Source organism: Panthera onca, chromosome F2, assembly GCF_046562875.1.
Source record: "Panthera onca isolate mPanOnc1 chromosome F2, mPanOnc1 haplotype 2, whole genome shotgun sequence".
In the NCBI taxonomy this organism is placed as follows: Eukaryota; Metazoa; Chordata; class Mammalia; order Carnivora; family Felidae; genus Panthera; species Panthera onca.
The window spans coordinates 41,139,582-41,158,526 of record NC_138356.1 but is presented as its reverse complement, the minus strand read 5'-3'; the positions used below and the strand labels follow the sequence as shown (position 1 = coordinate 41,158,526).

Below are 18,945 nucleotides of genomic sequence, written 5' to 3'. Positions count from 1 at the left end.
GAATTTTGTATGCCAAAGAGAGAAGAAAATTAATTTTCAAAGTCCAAGGTCCCTGTAGACTAATGTTAAATTCTAGAACAAAGATCCTCAAGTCAGAATTGTTATGTGGGGAGCCACATGATAGCCTAGTAATGGAGAGGATATTCAGTCATTGAGAGCAGGGTACATTTTATTTTATTTGTTATTCTTTATTTAAATTCAAGTTAATTAACATACAGTGTATGTATGTTGAGTGTAGTATTGGTTTCAGAAGTAGAACCAAGTTATTCATCACTTACATACAATCCCCAGGGCTCATCCCAACAAGTGACCTCCTTATTGCCCATCACCCATTTAGCTCATTTCCTGCCCATCTTACCTCCAGCAACCTTCAGTTTGTTTTCTGTATTTAACAGTCCCTTAGGGCGCCTGGGTGGCTCAGTCGTTGAGCGCCCAACTTCGGCTCAGGTCAGGATCTCACAGTTTGTGAGTTCAAGCCCTGCGTCAGGCTCTGTGCTGACAGCTCAGAGCCTGGATCCTGCTTCCAATTCTGTGTCTCCCTCTCTCTGCCCCTTCCCCGCTCATGCTCTGTCTCGCTCTGTCTTGCTCTGTCTCCCTGTCTCTCAAAAATGAATAAACGTTAAAAAAAAATAAAAAAAGAGTCTCTTATGGTTTGCTCCCTCTCTGTTTTTATCTTTTTTTTTTTTAAATGTTTTTATTTATTTTTGAGAGGGAGAGAGACAGAGTACAAGCAGGGGGAAGGGCAGAGAGAGAGAGGGAGACACAGAATCCACAGAAGGGTTCAGGCTCTGAGCTGTCAACACAGAGCCTGACGCGGGGCTCAAACTAGTGAAACTGCGAGATCATGACCTATGCTGAAGTCGGACACTTAACCGACTGAGCCACCCAGGAGCCCCATATCTCTGTTTTTATCTTATTTTTCCTTTCCTTCCTCATCTGTTGTGTTTCTTAAATTCCACATATGAGTGAAAGCATATATTTGTCTTTCTCTGACTGACTTATTTTGTTATGGAAACTCGTCTGGATCACCAGGCAGAAGAACCAAGTGGCAATTGAGATCTTGGATGGAAGGAGGTTTATTTCACACCGGTGGGCCCAGAGGAGATCATTCTCCAGAGATCTGAGCCCAGAGCATCAACAGAGGGGACAATTTATAGTCTGTTTCTTCCACATTCCTCATTAGCAGTAATTTGGCGTCTGAGACAAGCAGGGTGGGAACAAGTACCCGGAAGGGAAGTTTTCAGGCAGGAACTGAAATTCCCTTATCAGTCCTGTTGGGCATCATATAACAGATTTTTCCCTAACAATTTCACTTAGCATAACACATTCTAGTTCCATCCATGTTGTTGCAAATGGCAAGATTTCATTCTTTTTGATCAGTGAGTAGCATTCCAGTATATATATATACACATATATATGTATATATATATTCCAGTATACACACACACACACACACACACACACACATATATATATATATACCACATCTTCTTTATCCATTCACCAATCAATGGACATTTGGGCTCTTTCCATGATTTGGCTATTGTTGATAGCGCTGCTAAACATTGGGGTGCATATGCCCCTTCAAAACAACATTTTTGTGTCCTTTGGGTAAATACCTAGCAGTGTGATTGCTGGATTATAAAGTAGTTCTATTTTTAATTTTTTTGAGGATGCTCCACACAGTTTTCCAGAGTAGCTGTATCAGTTTGCCTTTCTACCAGCCGTGCAAAAGGGTTCCCCTTTCTTTGCAATCTCGCCAACATCTGTTATTTCCTGAGTTGCTAATTTTAGCCATTCTGACAGGTGTAAGTTGGTATATCTTTGTGGTTTTGATGTGTATTTTGAGGGGAGGGTACATTTTAGAAAGCCCCCTGAGCCAGGGATAATTCAGTTACTGCTAGGGGCAAGGTGTGCCCAGTGTTTACGTAGAACTCCTTGAGCAATATTGGTCATTAGGCCTGACTTGTCTGAGCTGAGCTACAGCAAAGCTAACCACTTCCTAATTAGCTCTGAGAGAGGGTGACCTTCCTCCAGAGCAATTGAAAGACAGCAACCGAATCTGAAGCGGCCAGGTGATGCTTTTTTGCTCCATGACAAGGGAGGGCAGGAGGAACCCTGGGAGGCTATCAGCAGGGAGAAAATTTGGGTGGGATATGCTCAACGGGATAAAGTGGTTGGTGTTGCTGTTCATGGAGATGGTACCCGGGGAAGGTTGCTCAGCTGGGATAGAATTCCCAGGGAAGTAAGTCAGGAAATGTGGCGTGGGAGGGAGAGCTGGTGGGAATGGTATTGGGGTGAAAGTATTGCTCATTTGGCTGTGGATCTGTGAGCTGATCAAGCTGCTTGGTGAACTGGAGCCACCCTGTTTCCAGGGTGTTCGTGGGTAAGTAGGGCCGGGTGGGAGATGGGGTGGCAGGGTCTGTAGGCTGTAACTTGAGCTCAGCGATGGCAAGCTCTTAAGTGCTTGGATTTTTTTCTCCCCTACTCTTACCTGGATTCAAACCGTGGAGCGTCTATTTTTACCTTTTTTGTCCCTCAAAAAAAATTTTTGTTTTTTTTGTAGAGTAATAATAGTAGCTACCTCACAGGGTTGCTGCAAAGATGAAATGATATCATATAGAGAGCAATTAGAAATGGGCCCGGGCAATTAGAAATGGGCCCGGTTCTTCACCTCAGCTGTGCCTGGGCACCAAGGAGAACTTTAAAAAGGATTGCTGTCGGGTTTCACCAAAGACCAACAGATCAGAATCCCTGTGATAGAGTGTAGCCATGTTTGAGAACCCCTGCACTAATTATTTGTATTTAGAAAACTCTTTCAGGGGGTTAAAAAAAAGTGGTGGGTTTGGTTAACTTTTTGTCAAGCGCTGTGTTGTTAACTGTTACTGGTTTTCTTTCGTATTAAGTGGTAACTTAGGGAAGGTATTGCCATACAAGTGGTATTGCCACTTGTAAATCTGCTTGGAAACAGTCCCGGTTTCAGGCAATTCCCTGTGTCTCTTGATTAGGGAGCAGCACTGGGAAGAGGGGCCGCCTCTGTGAGATGCTGGTCAAGCAAATCGGATTTAAACAAGGGGCCGAGGGGCCGGTGGGTAAGCGGGACTCCAGCCATTTAGTTAAGGATGCTCTGCTGGGCCTTCTGCATGCTTTGCTAGAAGGGAGATCTGGTGCCCTGAGCACTTGCTGATGAGGCCAGAGATTCGGTCTCCAGGAGATTCCATCCTCCTCCCTCTGCACTGTGGGCTGCTCCCATGGACTGGGCTTCAGCAGGGCAATTCAGTGAAGATTGATTTCAGTTCCTGTATTTCTCATAGATGTGAGATTTCAGTTCCTGTATTTTCTCATATAGCACCTGGAAAATTCCAGACTTAAGATAACAAGGCTTTTCCAGAAATTCTCCTGGGTTTTTACTGAGGCTAAGCTTAATGTTATCCCGAGCAGGAACACCAAGGAGAAGAAAATTTTCTCCTCTTTATTTCTCAAGTAACTAGGTTTAGGCACCTAGAAAGGCAGGCGGTGAGATCAGAGGTTTATCCAGTGTTGAACTGGCTGAGCTGAAACACTAAGAAACAGACCCAAGGGCTCTGTGGGCACATGGTTGTTTCCTCCTTTCTTCTTTGCTCAGGGCAAAGATAATCTTCAAGTAGGGAAATGCTTTTATTCACATTATAAAAAGGAAAACCTATAAGAAGAGATAAACTAATAAGTAAAACAAATATATTTAAGCAAAAATAAAATGATTAAAACATCCCAAAATACCTGTGATGATAGAACACAAATGATCTGTTTCAAAGGGACTGGATTGAGGTGACTGAAAGTATTTAGCCTAAGTCTTGAATAGGGTGGGATTGGTTGCAGGGAAAACTTCCTTTTTTTGGTAACACATTTATTGAGATAAAATTCATATGCCATAAAATTCAGCATAGAGTTCAACAATTTTTAGTATATTTATAGAATTGTGAAGCCATCATTGCAATGAATTTTATTTTATTTTATTTTTTTGTTTGTTTATTTATTTATTTTAAATTTCTTTCTTTCTTTTTTTAAAATATAATTTATTGTCAAGTTAGCCAACATACAGTATATACTGTGTGCTCTCGGCTTCGGGAGTAGATTCCCATGATTCATTGCTTACATACAACACGCAGTGCTCATCCCAACAAGTGCCCGCCTCACTTCCCATCACCCATTCCCTGCCCCCCCACCCATCAACCCTCAGTCTGTTCTCTGTATTTAAGAGTCTCTTATGGTTTGCCTCCCTCTCTGTTTGTAACTATTTTTTCCCTTTTCCTTCCCCCATAGTCCTCTGTTAAGTTTCTCACATTCCACATATGAGTGAAAGCATATGATTTCTGTCTTTGACTTATTTCACTTAGCATAATACCCTCCAGTTCCATCCACATTGTTGCAAATGGCAAGATTTCATTCTTTCTCATTGCCAAGTAGTATTCCATTGTATATATAAACCACATCTTTATCCATTCATCAGTTAATGGAGATTTGGGCTCTTCCCATAATTTGGCTATTGTCAATAGAGCTTCTATAAACACTGGGATACATGTGCTCCTATGCATCAGCACTCCTGTATCCTTTGGATAAACACCTAGTAGTGCAATTGCTGGGTCATAGGGTAATTTTTAACTATTTTTAACTTCTTAAGGAACTTCCATACTGTTTTCCACAGTGGCTGCACCAGTTTGCATTCCCACCAACAGGGCAAGAGGGTTCCTGTTTCTCCACATCCTCGTCAACATCTGCTGTTTCCTGTGTTGTTAATTTTAGCGATTCTGACCGGTGTGGGGTGATATCTTAATGTGGTTTTGATTTGTATTTCCCTCAAGATGAGCAACATTGAGCATGTTTTCGCGTGTCTATTAGCCATCTGGATGTCTTCTTTGGAGAAGCGTCTATTCATGTCTTCTGCCCATTTCTTCACTGGATTATTTGTTTTTCGGGTTTTGAGTTTGGTAAATTCTTTACAGATTTTGGATACTCACCCTTTATCTGATATGTCATTTGCAAATATCTTCTCCCATTCTGTCAGTTGCCTTTTAGTTTTGTTGATTGTTTCCTTTGCTGTGCAGAGCCTTTTATCTCCATGAGGTCTCAATAGTTCATTTTTGCTTTTATTTCCTTTGTCTTTGGAGAGATGTTGAGTAAGAAGTTGCTGCAGCCGAGGTCAGAGAGGTTGTTGCCTATTTTCTCCCCTAGGGTTCTGATGGTTTCCTGTCTCACACTTAGGTCTTTCATGAATTTTGAGTTTATTTTTGTGTATGGTATAAGAAAGTGGTCCAGTTTCATTCTTCTGCATGTTGCTGTCCAGTTCTCCCAGCACCATTTGCTAAAGAGACCATCTTTTTTCCATTGGATACTCTTTCCTGCGTTGTCAAAGATTAATTGGCCATACATTTGTGGGTCAAATTCTGTGCCCTCCATTCTATTCCATTGGTCTATGTGTCTGTTTTTGTGGCAATACCATACTGTCTTGATGATTACAACTTTGTAGTAGAGGGTAAAGTCCAGGATTGTGATGCCTCCAGATTTGGTTTTCTTTTTTAACATTACTTTGGCTATTTGGGATCTTTTGCGGTTCCATACATATTTTAGGATCGTTTTTTCTAGCTCTGAGAAGAATGCTGGTGCTACATTGCAATGGATTTTAGAACATTTTTATCACCAGTAAAAGAAACCCCGTACCCTTTTGTTATAACTCTCTAGCCTCATGCCCCATGCCCTGGCCCCAGGCAACCATTAATTGTACTTGACCTCAAAGGTCTGGATTCTTTTACATAGCATAATGTTTTCAGTGTTCATCCATGTTATACCACATGTCAGTACTTCATTCCTTTTTAGGGATGAATAATATTCAATTATCTGGATGTACCACACTTTGTTTATCCAGTCATCAGTCAATGGACATTTGGGTTGTTTTCACTTTTGACTATTATGAAAAATACTGCTGTGGACATTCATGTGCTTTTGTCCGCTTTTGTGTGGACATACATTTTCATCTCTCTTGGATAGATATGTAGGAATGAAACTGCTGGGTCGAATGGTAGCTCTACGTTTAACTTTTTGAGAAAATATCCATCATTGTTTTCCAAAGTTGCTGTATCATTTTACATTCCCCCTAGAAGCGGAAGATTCTGACTCCTCTCCCTCCTTTCCAATACTTGTTGCGATCTGCCTTTTTATTGTTTTAAGTTTATTTATTCCGAGAGAGAGAAAGAAAGAGAGAGAGAGAGACAAAAGAGAGAGGGAGAGAGAGACTCTCAAGCAGGCTCTTCACTGTCAGCTTGGAGTCTGATGGGGGGCTCAAACTCATGAAACTTGAGGTCATGACCTGAGCCAAAACCAAGAGTCAGATGCTTAACCAACTGAGCCACCTGGGTGCCCCGCCCCTGCCTTTTTTAGTACAGCTGTCCTACTGGGTGCGAAGTAGCATCTTGTGGTTTTGATTTACATTTTGCATATGTGTAATGATGGTGAGCTTCAGTTCATGTTCATGTTGGCTATTTGTGTACCTTCTTTAAAACAATTTCTGTTCAAATCCTTTGTCCACTTTTGATTGAGTTTTGATTGTAAGGTGTTTTTTTTAGTGTATTCTACATACAATTCCCTTCTTAAATATGAGATTTGCAGTATTTTCTCCCATTATGTGAGTTCTTTTCACTTTCTTTTCTTTTTAAAAATTTTGTTTGTTTATTTATTTATTTTTGAGGAAGAGAGACAGAGAGTGAGTGGGGGCGGGGCAGAGAGAGAGTGAGAGAGAGAATCCCAAGCAGGCTCTGCTCTGTGAGCATGAAGCCCAACATGGGGCTCAAACCCACAAAGCATGAGATCATGACTTGAGCCAAAACCGAGTTGGTCATTTAACCGACTGAGCTACCCAGGTGCCCCTCTTTTCACTTTCTTAATACTGTTCTTTGAAGCAAAAATTCTTAATTTTGAAAAAGTCTAATTTGCTTTTTTCTATTGTTACTTGTGTTTTTGATGTCATATCTGAGAAGCCATTGACAAATCCAAGGTCATGAAGATTTACCACTGTTTTCTCCTAAGACTTTTATAATTATAATTTTAGCTCTTACATTTAAATCTTTGATCCAGGGGCACCTGGGTGGCTCAGTCGGTTGAGCGTCCGACTTCGGCTCAGGTCATGATCTTGTAGTCTGTGAGTTCAAGCCCCGCGTCGGGCTCTGTGCTGACAGCTCAGAGCCTGGAGCCTGTTTTGGATTCTGTGTCTCCCTCTCTCTCTGCCCCTCCCCTGCTCATGCTCTATCTCTCTCTGTCTCAGAAATAAATAAAACATTAAAAAAATTAAAAAAAAATCTTTGATCCATTTTGAGTTAATTTTTCTGAGGTAGGGGTCTGACTTCATTCTTCTGCATGTGGGTAACCAGTTGTTTCATTGCCATTTGTTGAAAAGACTATTCCTCCCCCCCCACCAGGAAATACTTAAGGACAAAATTTTCAGAGGCAATCCGATGTTTCTAATCTAATCTCATCTAATGAGAGATCCACAAACAGAGAATGGAAACTGATATTTACTGAGCTCCTAGTATCCAGGCTACAGAGTCCTCCTAGGAAAGATTGGTGAATCCCAGGCATATCCATTGCCAGTCTCTTATTTATACCTATGATAGAGATTACTAATCAATCACAGCACTGTCTGGCTGAGACTTGATGACTGCCAGGGCTGACACGAAGGAGTGGTGTCCCAGGAAGATCAGTTTGGGAGGAATTAATATAGTGAGGTTAATTTTGACTGTGTTGAGTTTGTTGTGCATATGGGTGGTAATAGGTGGTTGGATATAAAAGACTGAAGCCCAGGCCAAGGGAGAGGTATGGGCAGAGAGAGACACTTGAGTCTTTGGCATGTAGATGGGAGCAGATCCAATCTCTTAGAGTGAGTGACAAGGCAAGATAAACTGGGAGTCTGATGAGCCTACAAATGGGGTCAGAAGGGACTGGCTTGAGAGGTAGAAGAAAAACCAGGAAAGAGTACTGGCAAGGAAACCATGGAGAAAGGGCGATTTAGGGAAAACATATGATAGCATCAAATGTTGGGAGAAGTTTGGTAAGGTGCAGATTGGAGAGTATCTCTGATTATTATGAAGTTTTTCAATTATTTTTTAAAACTTTATTTGTTTTGAGAGAGAGAGAGAGAGAGAGAGAGAGAGAGAGAGAGAGAGAAAGAGAGAATGAATCCCAACCAGGCTCCACACTGTCATCGTGTGGATGTGGGGCTTGAACCCATGAACCATGAGATCATGAACTGAGCCGAAATCAAGAGTTGGACCCTTACCTGACTGAGCCACCCAGGCACCCCTGATTTTTCTGATGGCTGACTTTGGCCTTTTAGAGTTTAGTCAATCTGATTCTCTGACTTGGAAGCTAGAGGCTGGAAGTAGCATAAAATGCACAGGGAAGCCTTGTTTGGGAACTTGGCTATCTTCTATCAGGAATGGTGTCACACAGGGAGCTTTCTTCCTATGGATATTCTTATTACTCACATGGAACTAGAAGGAAAATAATTTGACAGATTCTATAGTTGTGGTGAATAGGTTGGGCTTTGAATCAGACCAGGTTTGGAGTCCTAATTCTATAATCAAGCTGTGTGATTTGGCTAAAAGGTAAAACTTTTGTTTTCTACCTATAAAATGGAATCTACTTTGTAGACATGTCGTAAAGATTAAGTGAGAAAACATTTTTTAACTGATAAGCTGATATGCGATGAACATAGTCATATAATATTGCTGAGAAAGAATGACTAAAAGTTATACATATATACTTTTAAAAAAGACTTTATAGATTTAAAAGGACTTTTTACATACATTATTTCAAAATTTCTAAAGAAGCAAACTCCTTTTAGAGCCATGCTGGTGGAATCTTGTCATTGATTTCAGGAAGTAAAACATACAAGCGGGAGCTATTTGATTTTGTAGAACAAGGTCATTTTATTTAACTAATGGGAGGGCAGAGGTGTTAAGAATTTCGCTTAGCCTCACTGACCTCATTGCCTTAAACATAGTTATGTTGGCTGTGAGACAAAGGAGAAGGATTTTTCCTAGACCTGCTGATCCACTGAATATGCTAACCATTGGCATGTGACGAGATGGTTTCACTTTCAAGGTCCTCAAGATAAATAAGGCTTACAGCAACCATGGGCTTCCTAAGGGATCTGAGAAGGAGGAAGTCCATCTAGACAGTGGGTTGTACTGGATGCACACCTAGAGACAAATGGAAAGCATAACACAGCTCAAGAGAAGCCCAGAAATGAATATCAGAAAGTCAACAGAAACCGGATAAAGTGTGACACATTTGACACAAAAGTGACATTGCTTCCCCTCTTCAGTGTGGATTCCCAGAGTGACTGAAGGATGGGAATCAGAAATCAACCTAAAAGATGACTTGACTTAAGAAATCTGGGGCTATTGGCTTTTATTGTTTAATTGGAAACCTCATTTTGAGTGGAAGAAGTAACCTGATTTTTAGGTAAATCTATTCAATTGTGGAGAAAAAAATAAGGACTTGTTTGTGTTTGGAGGGAAGGCTACTACTGGTTGTTTCATGTCGACTTTGAAGAGGACCCTTGAATTGCAGAAGCAGGTACTGCCAGACTGCATCTTTGGTCACACCTTCTGAGTTATTTCTTAATGTCTCCTGAGGCTGGTTATCCGTGAACTGCGTCATTGCTCAGACGTGGATCCCTGTGGTCTGTCTGTGTTTGCGATGGAATTGACAAAAATTTGTCGATTGAGCCTTCTGTACAGACACTATGCTAGATGTTGGGTGTACAAAATATGGACAAACAGTCTTGATGTCATGGAGCCCACACTCTAGAAGCAGTTGAATACATAGAGTGTTTCCCCTTTTTGGCTTCTGTTTGTCTTCTAATTTACTTCTCTACATTCAAAAGTTCAGATACTTGTTTGGAGATGTATTGAGTATGAATTAACTTCTTTTGGTACAAGCCCACTTCTTTTCTGGAGTGAATACAATGATACCTTTTATGACATCTGATGGCTTCTGCGGTCAATAAAACCTACCTAATAGGATGGTTAATGTTTGACTGAAGTCTGAAGGGAGAGGCTGGGGAAGCAGAACAGTGCGGAGGGAGTGTTCTCCAGGGAGATTCTCAAGCCCCAGCAAGAGTCTCAACAGCTGAATGGAAGAAAATAACTTTTAACGGCCATTTTGTTATTTACTTACAGAAAGGTAAGGGTTGACATGTCTTAACTATGTTGATAATGTACTTCTTCAAGAATGACAAAACAGATGGTGGAGGGAGAGTACTTAAGTTGCTGGACAAATTTATTCCTTGAAGAGTGCTACGTAGCTGGGAAGGGAAGGGAAGCTTATTTCTGGTGTGACAAGTTTTGCTTAGGGAGCATAATTTCTTTCTCAGTTTCTTTTAATTAGTCTCTATTTTATAAATTTAATGAAATATCTTTGGTTGAATCAAGCTTGGCAGTGTAAACAAAGAAAATATGGAGTTTTGGGATGTTTAAATGAGTATTATACCCATTCTTTCTGATTAAAATATAAGAGCGCCTAGACCTAAGATGCTCTGGAGCTCTTGTATTCCAGAAATTAGAATTGGAATCTCATTCTTACAAAGTGTTCTCTCTCAGATGTGGTCTTCAAAAAATGAGCATTCTATCTACTTCTCAGAGACTGAGATTAAACTTAGGATTCTTGGGACTGTCTGGGACACAGTGGGGGAGGGGAAATGCATAGGAGAAAAGAAACCCTTTTCTTAAAAGTATTGGATATAAGAATTGAAAACAACCAAAAAGCAAAACAAAAACAAACAAATAAACAAACAAAGAGTTGGAAACAGACAGACCTGCAAGCAAGTCTTGGGAAAGCAAGACTTATTGTATGTGTTGGTCAGCTTTTGGTGTTTCTTTCCACCTCATTGGTAGATGTACCATCTGCTAACAAGTGATTATTTTGAGATGTCAAGTTGTGTACAGCCTATTGTGTCTTCAAAGGTCCGGTCTCTGCCTCTGTCTTGTTTTTTTCTTTATTATGGGTGACTTCTGCGGGACAGATGCTGTCTCTGATGGGGGATGCCGAACAGGAGATTAGAAGAGCAATACATTCTCTGATATTTTCTTGTTTTTATTTTTCTTCAAAAACTTAGATAGCAAGTGAAAAATCATTTCAAAGAGAAAGAAAGCACATGTTTAGGTGACAAGAAAAATGGATGACATTTAGCTCTCACCAGGAAAAAAAAGAATCACTGAGTAAGGGTTTATCGCAGATTGCAGGGTATATAGTTTATGAGTCTTCAGGGTTGGGCAGATGGGTTAGGCCAGTTTCATCATTTAGCAGCCAGCAGGCATTGAGCAGATTGCTTAAGCTCCCTGGACCTTAATTTTCTCATCTATAAAATGGAGATACTTGCCTAACCAAGCAGTTGTGAGAATAAATTAGATAAGCTTGTAAAGAATTTGGTACATGGCTTGCCATGTGGTAGCTGTTCAATGAGAGTTGGCTCTCCTGTCCATTAAAAAGGTCAAGTAGATGATTCAGGTCAAGCTGAAAAGTTGTTGTTTCATTTCCTAGGGGAAAACAACAGTAATGTTTCAGTAATGGCATTTTGGGCAAGAGAGCAACAGATTCTATTCTAAGGACATGAAATCCAAAGATATAACAGAATGATGAAACAATTGGGCTTTGTTTTTTTGTTGGTATGTTTTTATGAGAGGCATTTAAAAGCCCCTCTGATGTTTTGTATATAGTTGATGCTTGAACAACATAGGTTTGAACTCTGTGGGTTCTCTTAGGAACAAATATTTTCAATAAATACAGCACAGTCCTATAAATGTATTTTCTTTTCTTTATAATTTTCTTTATATTTTCTTTCCCCAACTTATTTTGCTATAAGAGTACAGTATCTAATAAAACATAGAAAATATGTATTAATTGACTGGTTTTGTTATCATAAGGCTTCCAGTCAACAGTAGGCTATTAGTAGTTAAGGTTTTGGGGAGTCAGAAGTTGTATGCAGATTTTTGACTGCACGGGGGTTTAGTGCCCCTAACCCCTGAGTTGTTTAAGGGTGAACTGTGTAAGTTTTTCAGTGGGTGTGGCATCCTTTGAAACTTGCCTCAGTGACCCCTGGGAAAAGTCATTGTTGTTCAAGATGAAGGTTACCTTTCCTGTGCCTCCTCCCTTCTTTTATGAAAAGCAAAATATATGCTGGCAGGAACTCAACTTAGAAGTCCCTGGAAAGGAGAATGCACCCCCACTTTTCTTCCATGTTAAGAGTGGTGACTCTGAGAAGGAAAGCTGAGCGCGAATCATCCTGCTTCTTTTTCCAAAGGCTCACAAATAAGTTCTTTTATGGATGTTAGTTTACATGGATAAAAATCTATAGATTTAACTGTTGGCATAAAATTGCATTCATTCAGAAATCCTTGGTCTCCAGCCTAGACTGGGGCTCATTCTGTGGTCTACTCAATGATTCAACACGGAAAAAGCACTTCAGTTTGTTACGGGAGTATCTATCTACCTATTTGTTACTTGTGACAACAAATAGCCATGTTTACTGAGGTACAGTAAATATAAATGTCATAAAAACAGATATTTACTTAGTGGTTGAAGTAATAAAAAAAAAAGTTGATTTTTCACTTAAGCTTATACAGCAGCCCAAGCTACGCTCGGTTAGTGTATGTGGCACAAAGAAAACTTAATTTTTCTTAAAAGATTCTCTAAGACTGACATATTGAATTTTCTCATCCATGATATTCTGACTCAATAATTTCTTACCATATTTTAATTATTTTTAAATATTAAGACTTGTGTTCTTGACAAAGAGATAAAGAGAAGTCAAAATGGTAGATTTGTAGTTTTAAAGAATGTTTAAACTAAGGATGAACACCTCTTCTGTTCATCCTAAGGAGGGTTCTGTGCTTGATCTGTGCAGTCAGATTGGTGCCCCTTCCTCAACCTCTCTGAGCTTAGTTTCCTTCCCCATAGGATGACAACAGAACCTACCTTATAGGATTGTTGTGCTATTTATTTTTTAAATTTATTATTACTATTTTTTAATATTTATTTATTTTTGAGAGACAGAGAACAAGTGGGGGAGGGGCAGAGAGAGAGGGAGACCCAGAATCAGAAGCAGTCTCCAGGCTCTGAGCTGTCAGCACAGAGCCTGACGTGGGGCTTGAACCTGTGAACCATGAGATCATGACCTGAGCCAAAGTCCAACGCTTAACTGCCCGAGCCACCCAGGTGCCCTGGATTGTTGTGCTATTTAAATGAAATAAGTTATCCAAAGCGTTTGACTTAGTAAATGCTCATAAAATGCTAGCTGATTAGAAAAAAATTTTTTTTCAACTATAAATAAACTAACTCACGAGAGATTTCATAGTGGCATGGTATTCTTTGTTAAGATAGAATTAAATTCATTTTTCTTTTACTCTCTGACTCATCCCAGCCGCCAATTATGATTTAATTCAGGGATTGGAAAGTGAACCTGCTATAGTTGAGCATGTCTGTACATTTTTGTCATGAGAACCCTTGCCTCGGGGCTACTTTATAAATGAGCTAGTATTACAACAAGTGTTTTAGGGATTTTTGTTTTGTTTTTTTTTTTGTTTTAATCTCTGTGTCCAAACCCATTGGGATGAAATCTAATTTAGATTTACCTCACAAGGAATTTCTAAGGCCAGAATGTGTGATTTTATTATACTGGCAAATGCTTGTCTGTGTCCTTTATAATACACAAGTCACTGTTGTATCATGAGAAAGCACTTTGTCAAAAGCAATTCAGCCATCTTTTATGAGAAATAATGATTCCTAGCCTCCTCTTTATGCCAGGGAAGGCCCTTACGATGTTCTGACAGATACAGAGGAAAGCACATCTTTCCCTTGTGGCCTCCCGGGGTTTCTGAGGTGTCAACCTGCACATCGCAGGGAAAGCAACACTGACGTCTTACGGCCAACCTGCCTGACATGTCAGGCAAGCACCATGACTAGGCATCCATCTCTGCCCATTGGGGCCCTCCCTTCCCTTTGACCTCCCCTGACCACCTTCTCATTCAGGGATGGGGCATCCTGTGCGACTCTGAGGAGAGGGCTCCTCACTCCCGCTGCCCTTCCCTTACTCCCTTCCTGGGAGTGTTGGGTGGAATAAAGCTAGGCAGGAATAGGCATAAGCACATGTCTCAAAATGTTTCTTAGAGCTCATTTCTTCTTTAATATGACTGATTCCAGTAGTCATTTGTATTTAAATTGATCACATAAATTGAAAACATTTTAAGTCCTGGGGGAGGCCGTCTATCTTTCGTGAGCCCATTTATCTTGACCACGAACCTATTGATACAAATAATCACTCTCAGTTTTGCAGACATGTAAATCCAGATTTTCATACACTGAAATATTGGCATATCTACGTTACAAAGCTTAGCGAGAGAACAAAGTGCTTCTATTTGTGTGCCTGGGGGTGGGCGTCCATCCCTCATTTTCTTTTTTTTTTTAAAAAAAATTTTTTTTTTCAACGTTTTTTATTTATTTTTGGGACAGAGAGAGACAGAGCATGAACGGGGGAGGGGCAGAGAGAGCGGGAGACACAGAATCGGAAACAGGCTCCAGGCTCTGAGCCATCAGCCCAGAGCCTGACGCGGGGCTCGAACTCACAGACCGCGAGATCGTGACCTGGCTGAAGTCGGACGCTTAACCGACTGCGCCACCCAGGCGCCCCCATCCCTCGTTTTCTTCTTTCCTTCCTCCTAAATCAGTCTGAAGGATGAGGCAGCGGCCCTGCTTTTATGCCTGCCTGTTTACTTCTAGCTTATTAATGGCTGCTTTAATTGGGTCCCTAATTTGTCAAGAGTGCAAATTGGTCAGATCTTCCTGTGATTTTTCTAGACCTTTAGAGATGTAATTGGTGTCAGAGATTTGTGAGCAAGACCAACAAGATGGGCATGATTGATCTGAACATCACTTGATGAACAATGGTGTGAGCAGGCTTTTAATCTGATCTTTATTCATATCAGGCCTTGCTTTATAATTTATGGGGCTCTTAGCAATATACAGTGCAGAGATGAAAGAAATGGTACACAGGATATATGGTGCTGTTGGGTCCTGGCAGTATTATGAAGTCCAGTCACATCCTTTCCTGCCCACATCACCTATGAAAACAAATTTTCTAGTCCTTCCCTCCTGCACCTCCTTTGTTCTTTAGAAATGCATAGTTCAACCTTTGAGCAGGGTAAATTATTTGAATTCAAAGCCCTTAATGCTTCATTTTTTTTTTTTCTGTTAAGGATGAGCGATGACTAACTCTATTTAAGGGTTGCCTTTCTAGCTTTTTGCAAGGGGGAGAAAATCAATGCTTGTGTGTTGAGTTACTTGAAGGTTTGGAGACTTGGGATCTAGAAATTCCACGTCCTTACTCAGATAAAGGGGGAAATGACAAGAGTGTCTAAAAATGCCTCTTGGAGGAACTGGCGCCCAGCAGGAGAATCAATCAAGCTTCGAACGGAGCCCTGAGAAGCCTGCCATGGGCGCTGCATGTATAATAACTGAAGACAGCCCTTTCTGATGCCACCTCTGTCCTGGAATGGCAGTGCCTTTCTTAGTCAAAATCAGAGTTCCTTGGTATATTAGTTTGGTAGGGCTGCCAAAGCAAAGCACCACGGATGGGGTGGTTAAACAACAGACATTTATTATCTCACAGTTCTGGAGTCTGGACATCCAAAATCAAGGTGTCAGCAGGGGTTGGTTCCTTCAGAGGGCCATGAGGGTCTGTTTTTGGCCCCTCCTTTCTCCTTCTGGATGCTCATCTTCTTCTTATGTCTCTTCACATTGTCTTCCCTCTCTGTGTGTCTGTGTGTCCAAATTTCCCCTTTTTATGAGGACACTGGTCAGATTGGATGAAGGCCTACCCTAATGACCTCATTTTAAGCGCATTACCTCTGTAAAGACCCTATCTCCACATAACATCACATTCTGAGGTCCTTGGGAGATAGGACTCCAACATACGAATTGGGTGTGGGCACTATCCAACACATAACACCTGGCTTGGTTAAAAAATGGGAGACTGCTGGGGCACCGGGGCGGCTGGGTCAGTTAAGTGCCAACTTTGACTCAGGTCATGATCTCGCAGTTTGTGGGTTCAAGCCCGGCGTCAGGGTCTGTGCTGACAGCTCGGAGCCTGCAGCCTGCTTCAGATTGTCTCCCTCTCTCTGCCCCTCCCCTGCTCTTGCTCTGTCTCTCAAAAATAAATGTTAAAAAAAATTTTAAAAAGGAGACTGCTAAGGTGAAGGTCAGCGGGGAAATGAGGAGAGATGGTACGATACGTGAATACGTGTTCTGTAGGAACTAGATCTCCTAGGCTAATGTTCCTCTGAGCAGGGGGCATCATATCAGTTTCTGATGAGGAAGAGCAGCAGAGTTTAAAAAAAAAAGGAAAAAGAAAAAGTTTTTTGAATTTTTGGGAAGATGTGTAATGGATTAAGTGATACTAGATGTCTCATTATGTTTATGAAAAGAACAAGGGTGTAGAATTAGCCAGGCAGTGTGATCTCGGGCACGTCTCTTAACCTCTTTAACCCTCACCTTTAGATTTTTGATCTTTAAGAGGCAGATTTTAACAGTACCTGCTTCAGAGGGTTCTTAAGAGAAATCAATAAGGTAACGCATATAGAAGTCTTAGCATGTGCATGGCAAATGGCTTTCAGTAAGTGTTAGCTGCCTTCGTGCTATTCTTCCGGCTGGACACAGATTCAGGACGCAGAGGGATTTGTGTTTTGTGGGCTGTGGTGAATCAAGGCATTGGCCGTAAACAGCAAGGCCAGCAGCCCTGATTCTGTATTTGTCGATGGTCCATGGTTAAAGCAAGTGGTGGTGGCTTTTCAAAATCCCCCTTTCCCACAAAACCTTTGACCTGTGTTGCTAAGGATGTGCTTGGCCTCACAGATAGTTGCCATAGAAACTGTCTGAATTTAGTCTTTGTGCCTGAGGGGAACCCCAACAAATAGCAAAAATTCTAAGCAGATCTTTGGATCAACCATTTCAGGTAGGGCAGCTAAAATGTCACTGAATTATCTAGAAATACACTCCAATCCTTTTCTAAGCAGTGTTTGTGAGGAAATCTATCAAGTGTGTGTGGCGTGGTGGTTTTAGGCAGTTGCGGTTATAAACTATGGTTTTCCTCCAGCAATATTATGATCCAGGATGTGATATTCATTAGTGGAATTACGTCCATGCACAGAGGAAATATAGGCAAGATTTGTTTGAGGGGCTAAAGTCCTCCTCTGGCATAATCCCAGCATTAGTGCCTTTTGCCTTGATGCATTCAGATAAAGGCTTTGTCTCACGGCGTCGCTTGGTTGTGAAGGCTGCTTCTTGAGTATTATGGGGGCCTCCAAACGCCAGGGATGATGAAAGGAGACGTTCTCCAGGACAGTGCTGAAAGCTCTGACTAAGGGAACGAGGTGGCAGAATGAATTTTTATGTGATGAACACTGTTCAAACTATTAACTCATTGAACCCCATAAATCTCAAAGGTAAGTACTATGATCATCCCTGCTTTACAGAGGAATACAGACAGGTTGCTGGAGGAGCCAGGATCCACACCAACCAGTCTAACTCTGGGGTCCGTGTTCCCAACAACCGCACTGTGGGGTATATTTGTCTGCAAATAAATCATGGAACCCTAGGCACGGCAGCAGAGAGCAATTACTTCTCTTGCTCACTGGAAACCTTTCTGTGAGGGATAAGACTAGCTGTGACTGACAAAATAAGGGATAAGTGCATTGCTACTTTTACATTTTAGATTCCTTAAAGCATCCCAGATGGTGGCCTGTCTGAGCATCTGACTAAAATAAGGCATTTATTTTATTTTCATTTGCTTTTCTATCATTCAACTTATATGTCTTTGGGAGATTAAAAGCACTAAAGAAATCAGTTCAAGGAAGAGGTGATGTGTATCTGCCAGTCCTTAACCTATTTACTGAGCAGAAATCTGTTAGTGTATTTAAAAGAGAAGCAAACCTTTTCACCAACAATAAAAATGTATTACTTTGCATCAAAACAAATCTTTAAATTCCAAATTAACTTCCTTTAACAATTTATGTTTATTCTGAAAGCTCTTATAGATTGGACAAAATTCATAGGATATCAGTGTTAGACAATTAAAGTGTTTTAGAATTTAACAAACATCTGTTGAGGGCTTAATATATGCAAGGCATAGTATGACAAGCTGTGAGAGGTAAAAAAAAAAAAAAAATTTTTAATTAGGCCTCATGGCGCCTGGGTGACTCAGTTGGTTGAGTGTCAGACTTCGGCTCAGGTTATGATCTCGCCGCTTGTGGGTTCGAGCCCCGCCTCGGGCTATATGCCAACAGCTCAGAGCCTGGAGCCTGCTTTGGATCTGTGTCTCCCTCTCTCTCTGCCCCTCCCCCGCTTGTGCGCACTTTCTCTCTCTCTCTCTCTCTCAAAATAAATAAACATAATAAAAGAATTTTTTAAATAAAAAAATAAAATTCGGCCTCTGTCTTGAAGGATTGTGCTTCCTAGTAGAGGAAATAACACGGATATATAAATAAATGATTAAAAAACAAAATGCAGGAGGTGTTTCAAGAGGAAGATACATCTGGCTGAAAATCACTGACCATTTCATTAAGGAAGTAGGATTTTGGTTCTAGCTCTGTGAGCTACCCCTTATTTGCATATCCCAGTTCTTAGCATGGTATCTGGCATATGAGAAGCTTTTTATAATAATTCAATGCTTTTGAAATAAATGAACAAGTTGGAACTAGAGGTGAGGTATGACAAGTAGTATGAGTAGAGGTCAGGAAGGACAATCTTAATCCAACTTCCTGATGCAAATATTATCTGTCCCTTTATTGCAGCTGGCCTTGTGCTGGGTGGGGAGGACAGCAATCCCTGAAGCATGGAGACAGGAAATCTCGGGTGCAGAGT

The 18,945-nt window shown here is 40.9% G+C and overlaps 1 protein-coding gene across 4 annotated transcripts in view; it reads left to right on the top strand.

Annotated features, from left to right (window-relative positions):
- Nucleotides 1-10,064: 10,064 nt before the first annotated feature.
- CDH17 (cadherin 17) overlaps nt 10,065-18,945 on the top strand; it is a 70,307-nt gene continuing 61,426 nt past the window's right edge. The window contains exon 1 of one of the 4 annotated variants that reach the window (XM_078441963.2): nt 10,065-10,218. Coding sequence is in view for 3 of the 4 variants with exons in the window: in XM_060610908.3 (XP_060466891.3) it covers nt 17,465-17,528 (64 nt within the window). In the remaining variant the exon portion in view is untranslated. Of the gene's footprint in view, nt 10,219-17,416; nt 17,529-18,945 lie in introns of those variants that run through there. The other 3 variants (XM_060610908.3, XM_081792259.1, XM_060610912.3) reach the window with 3 other exon arrangements.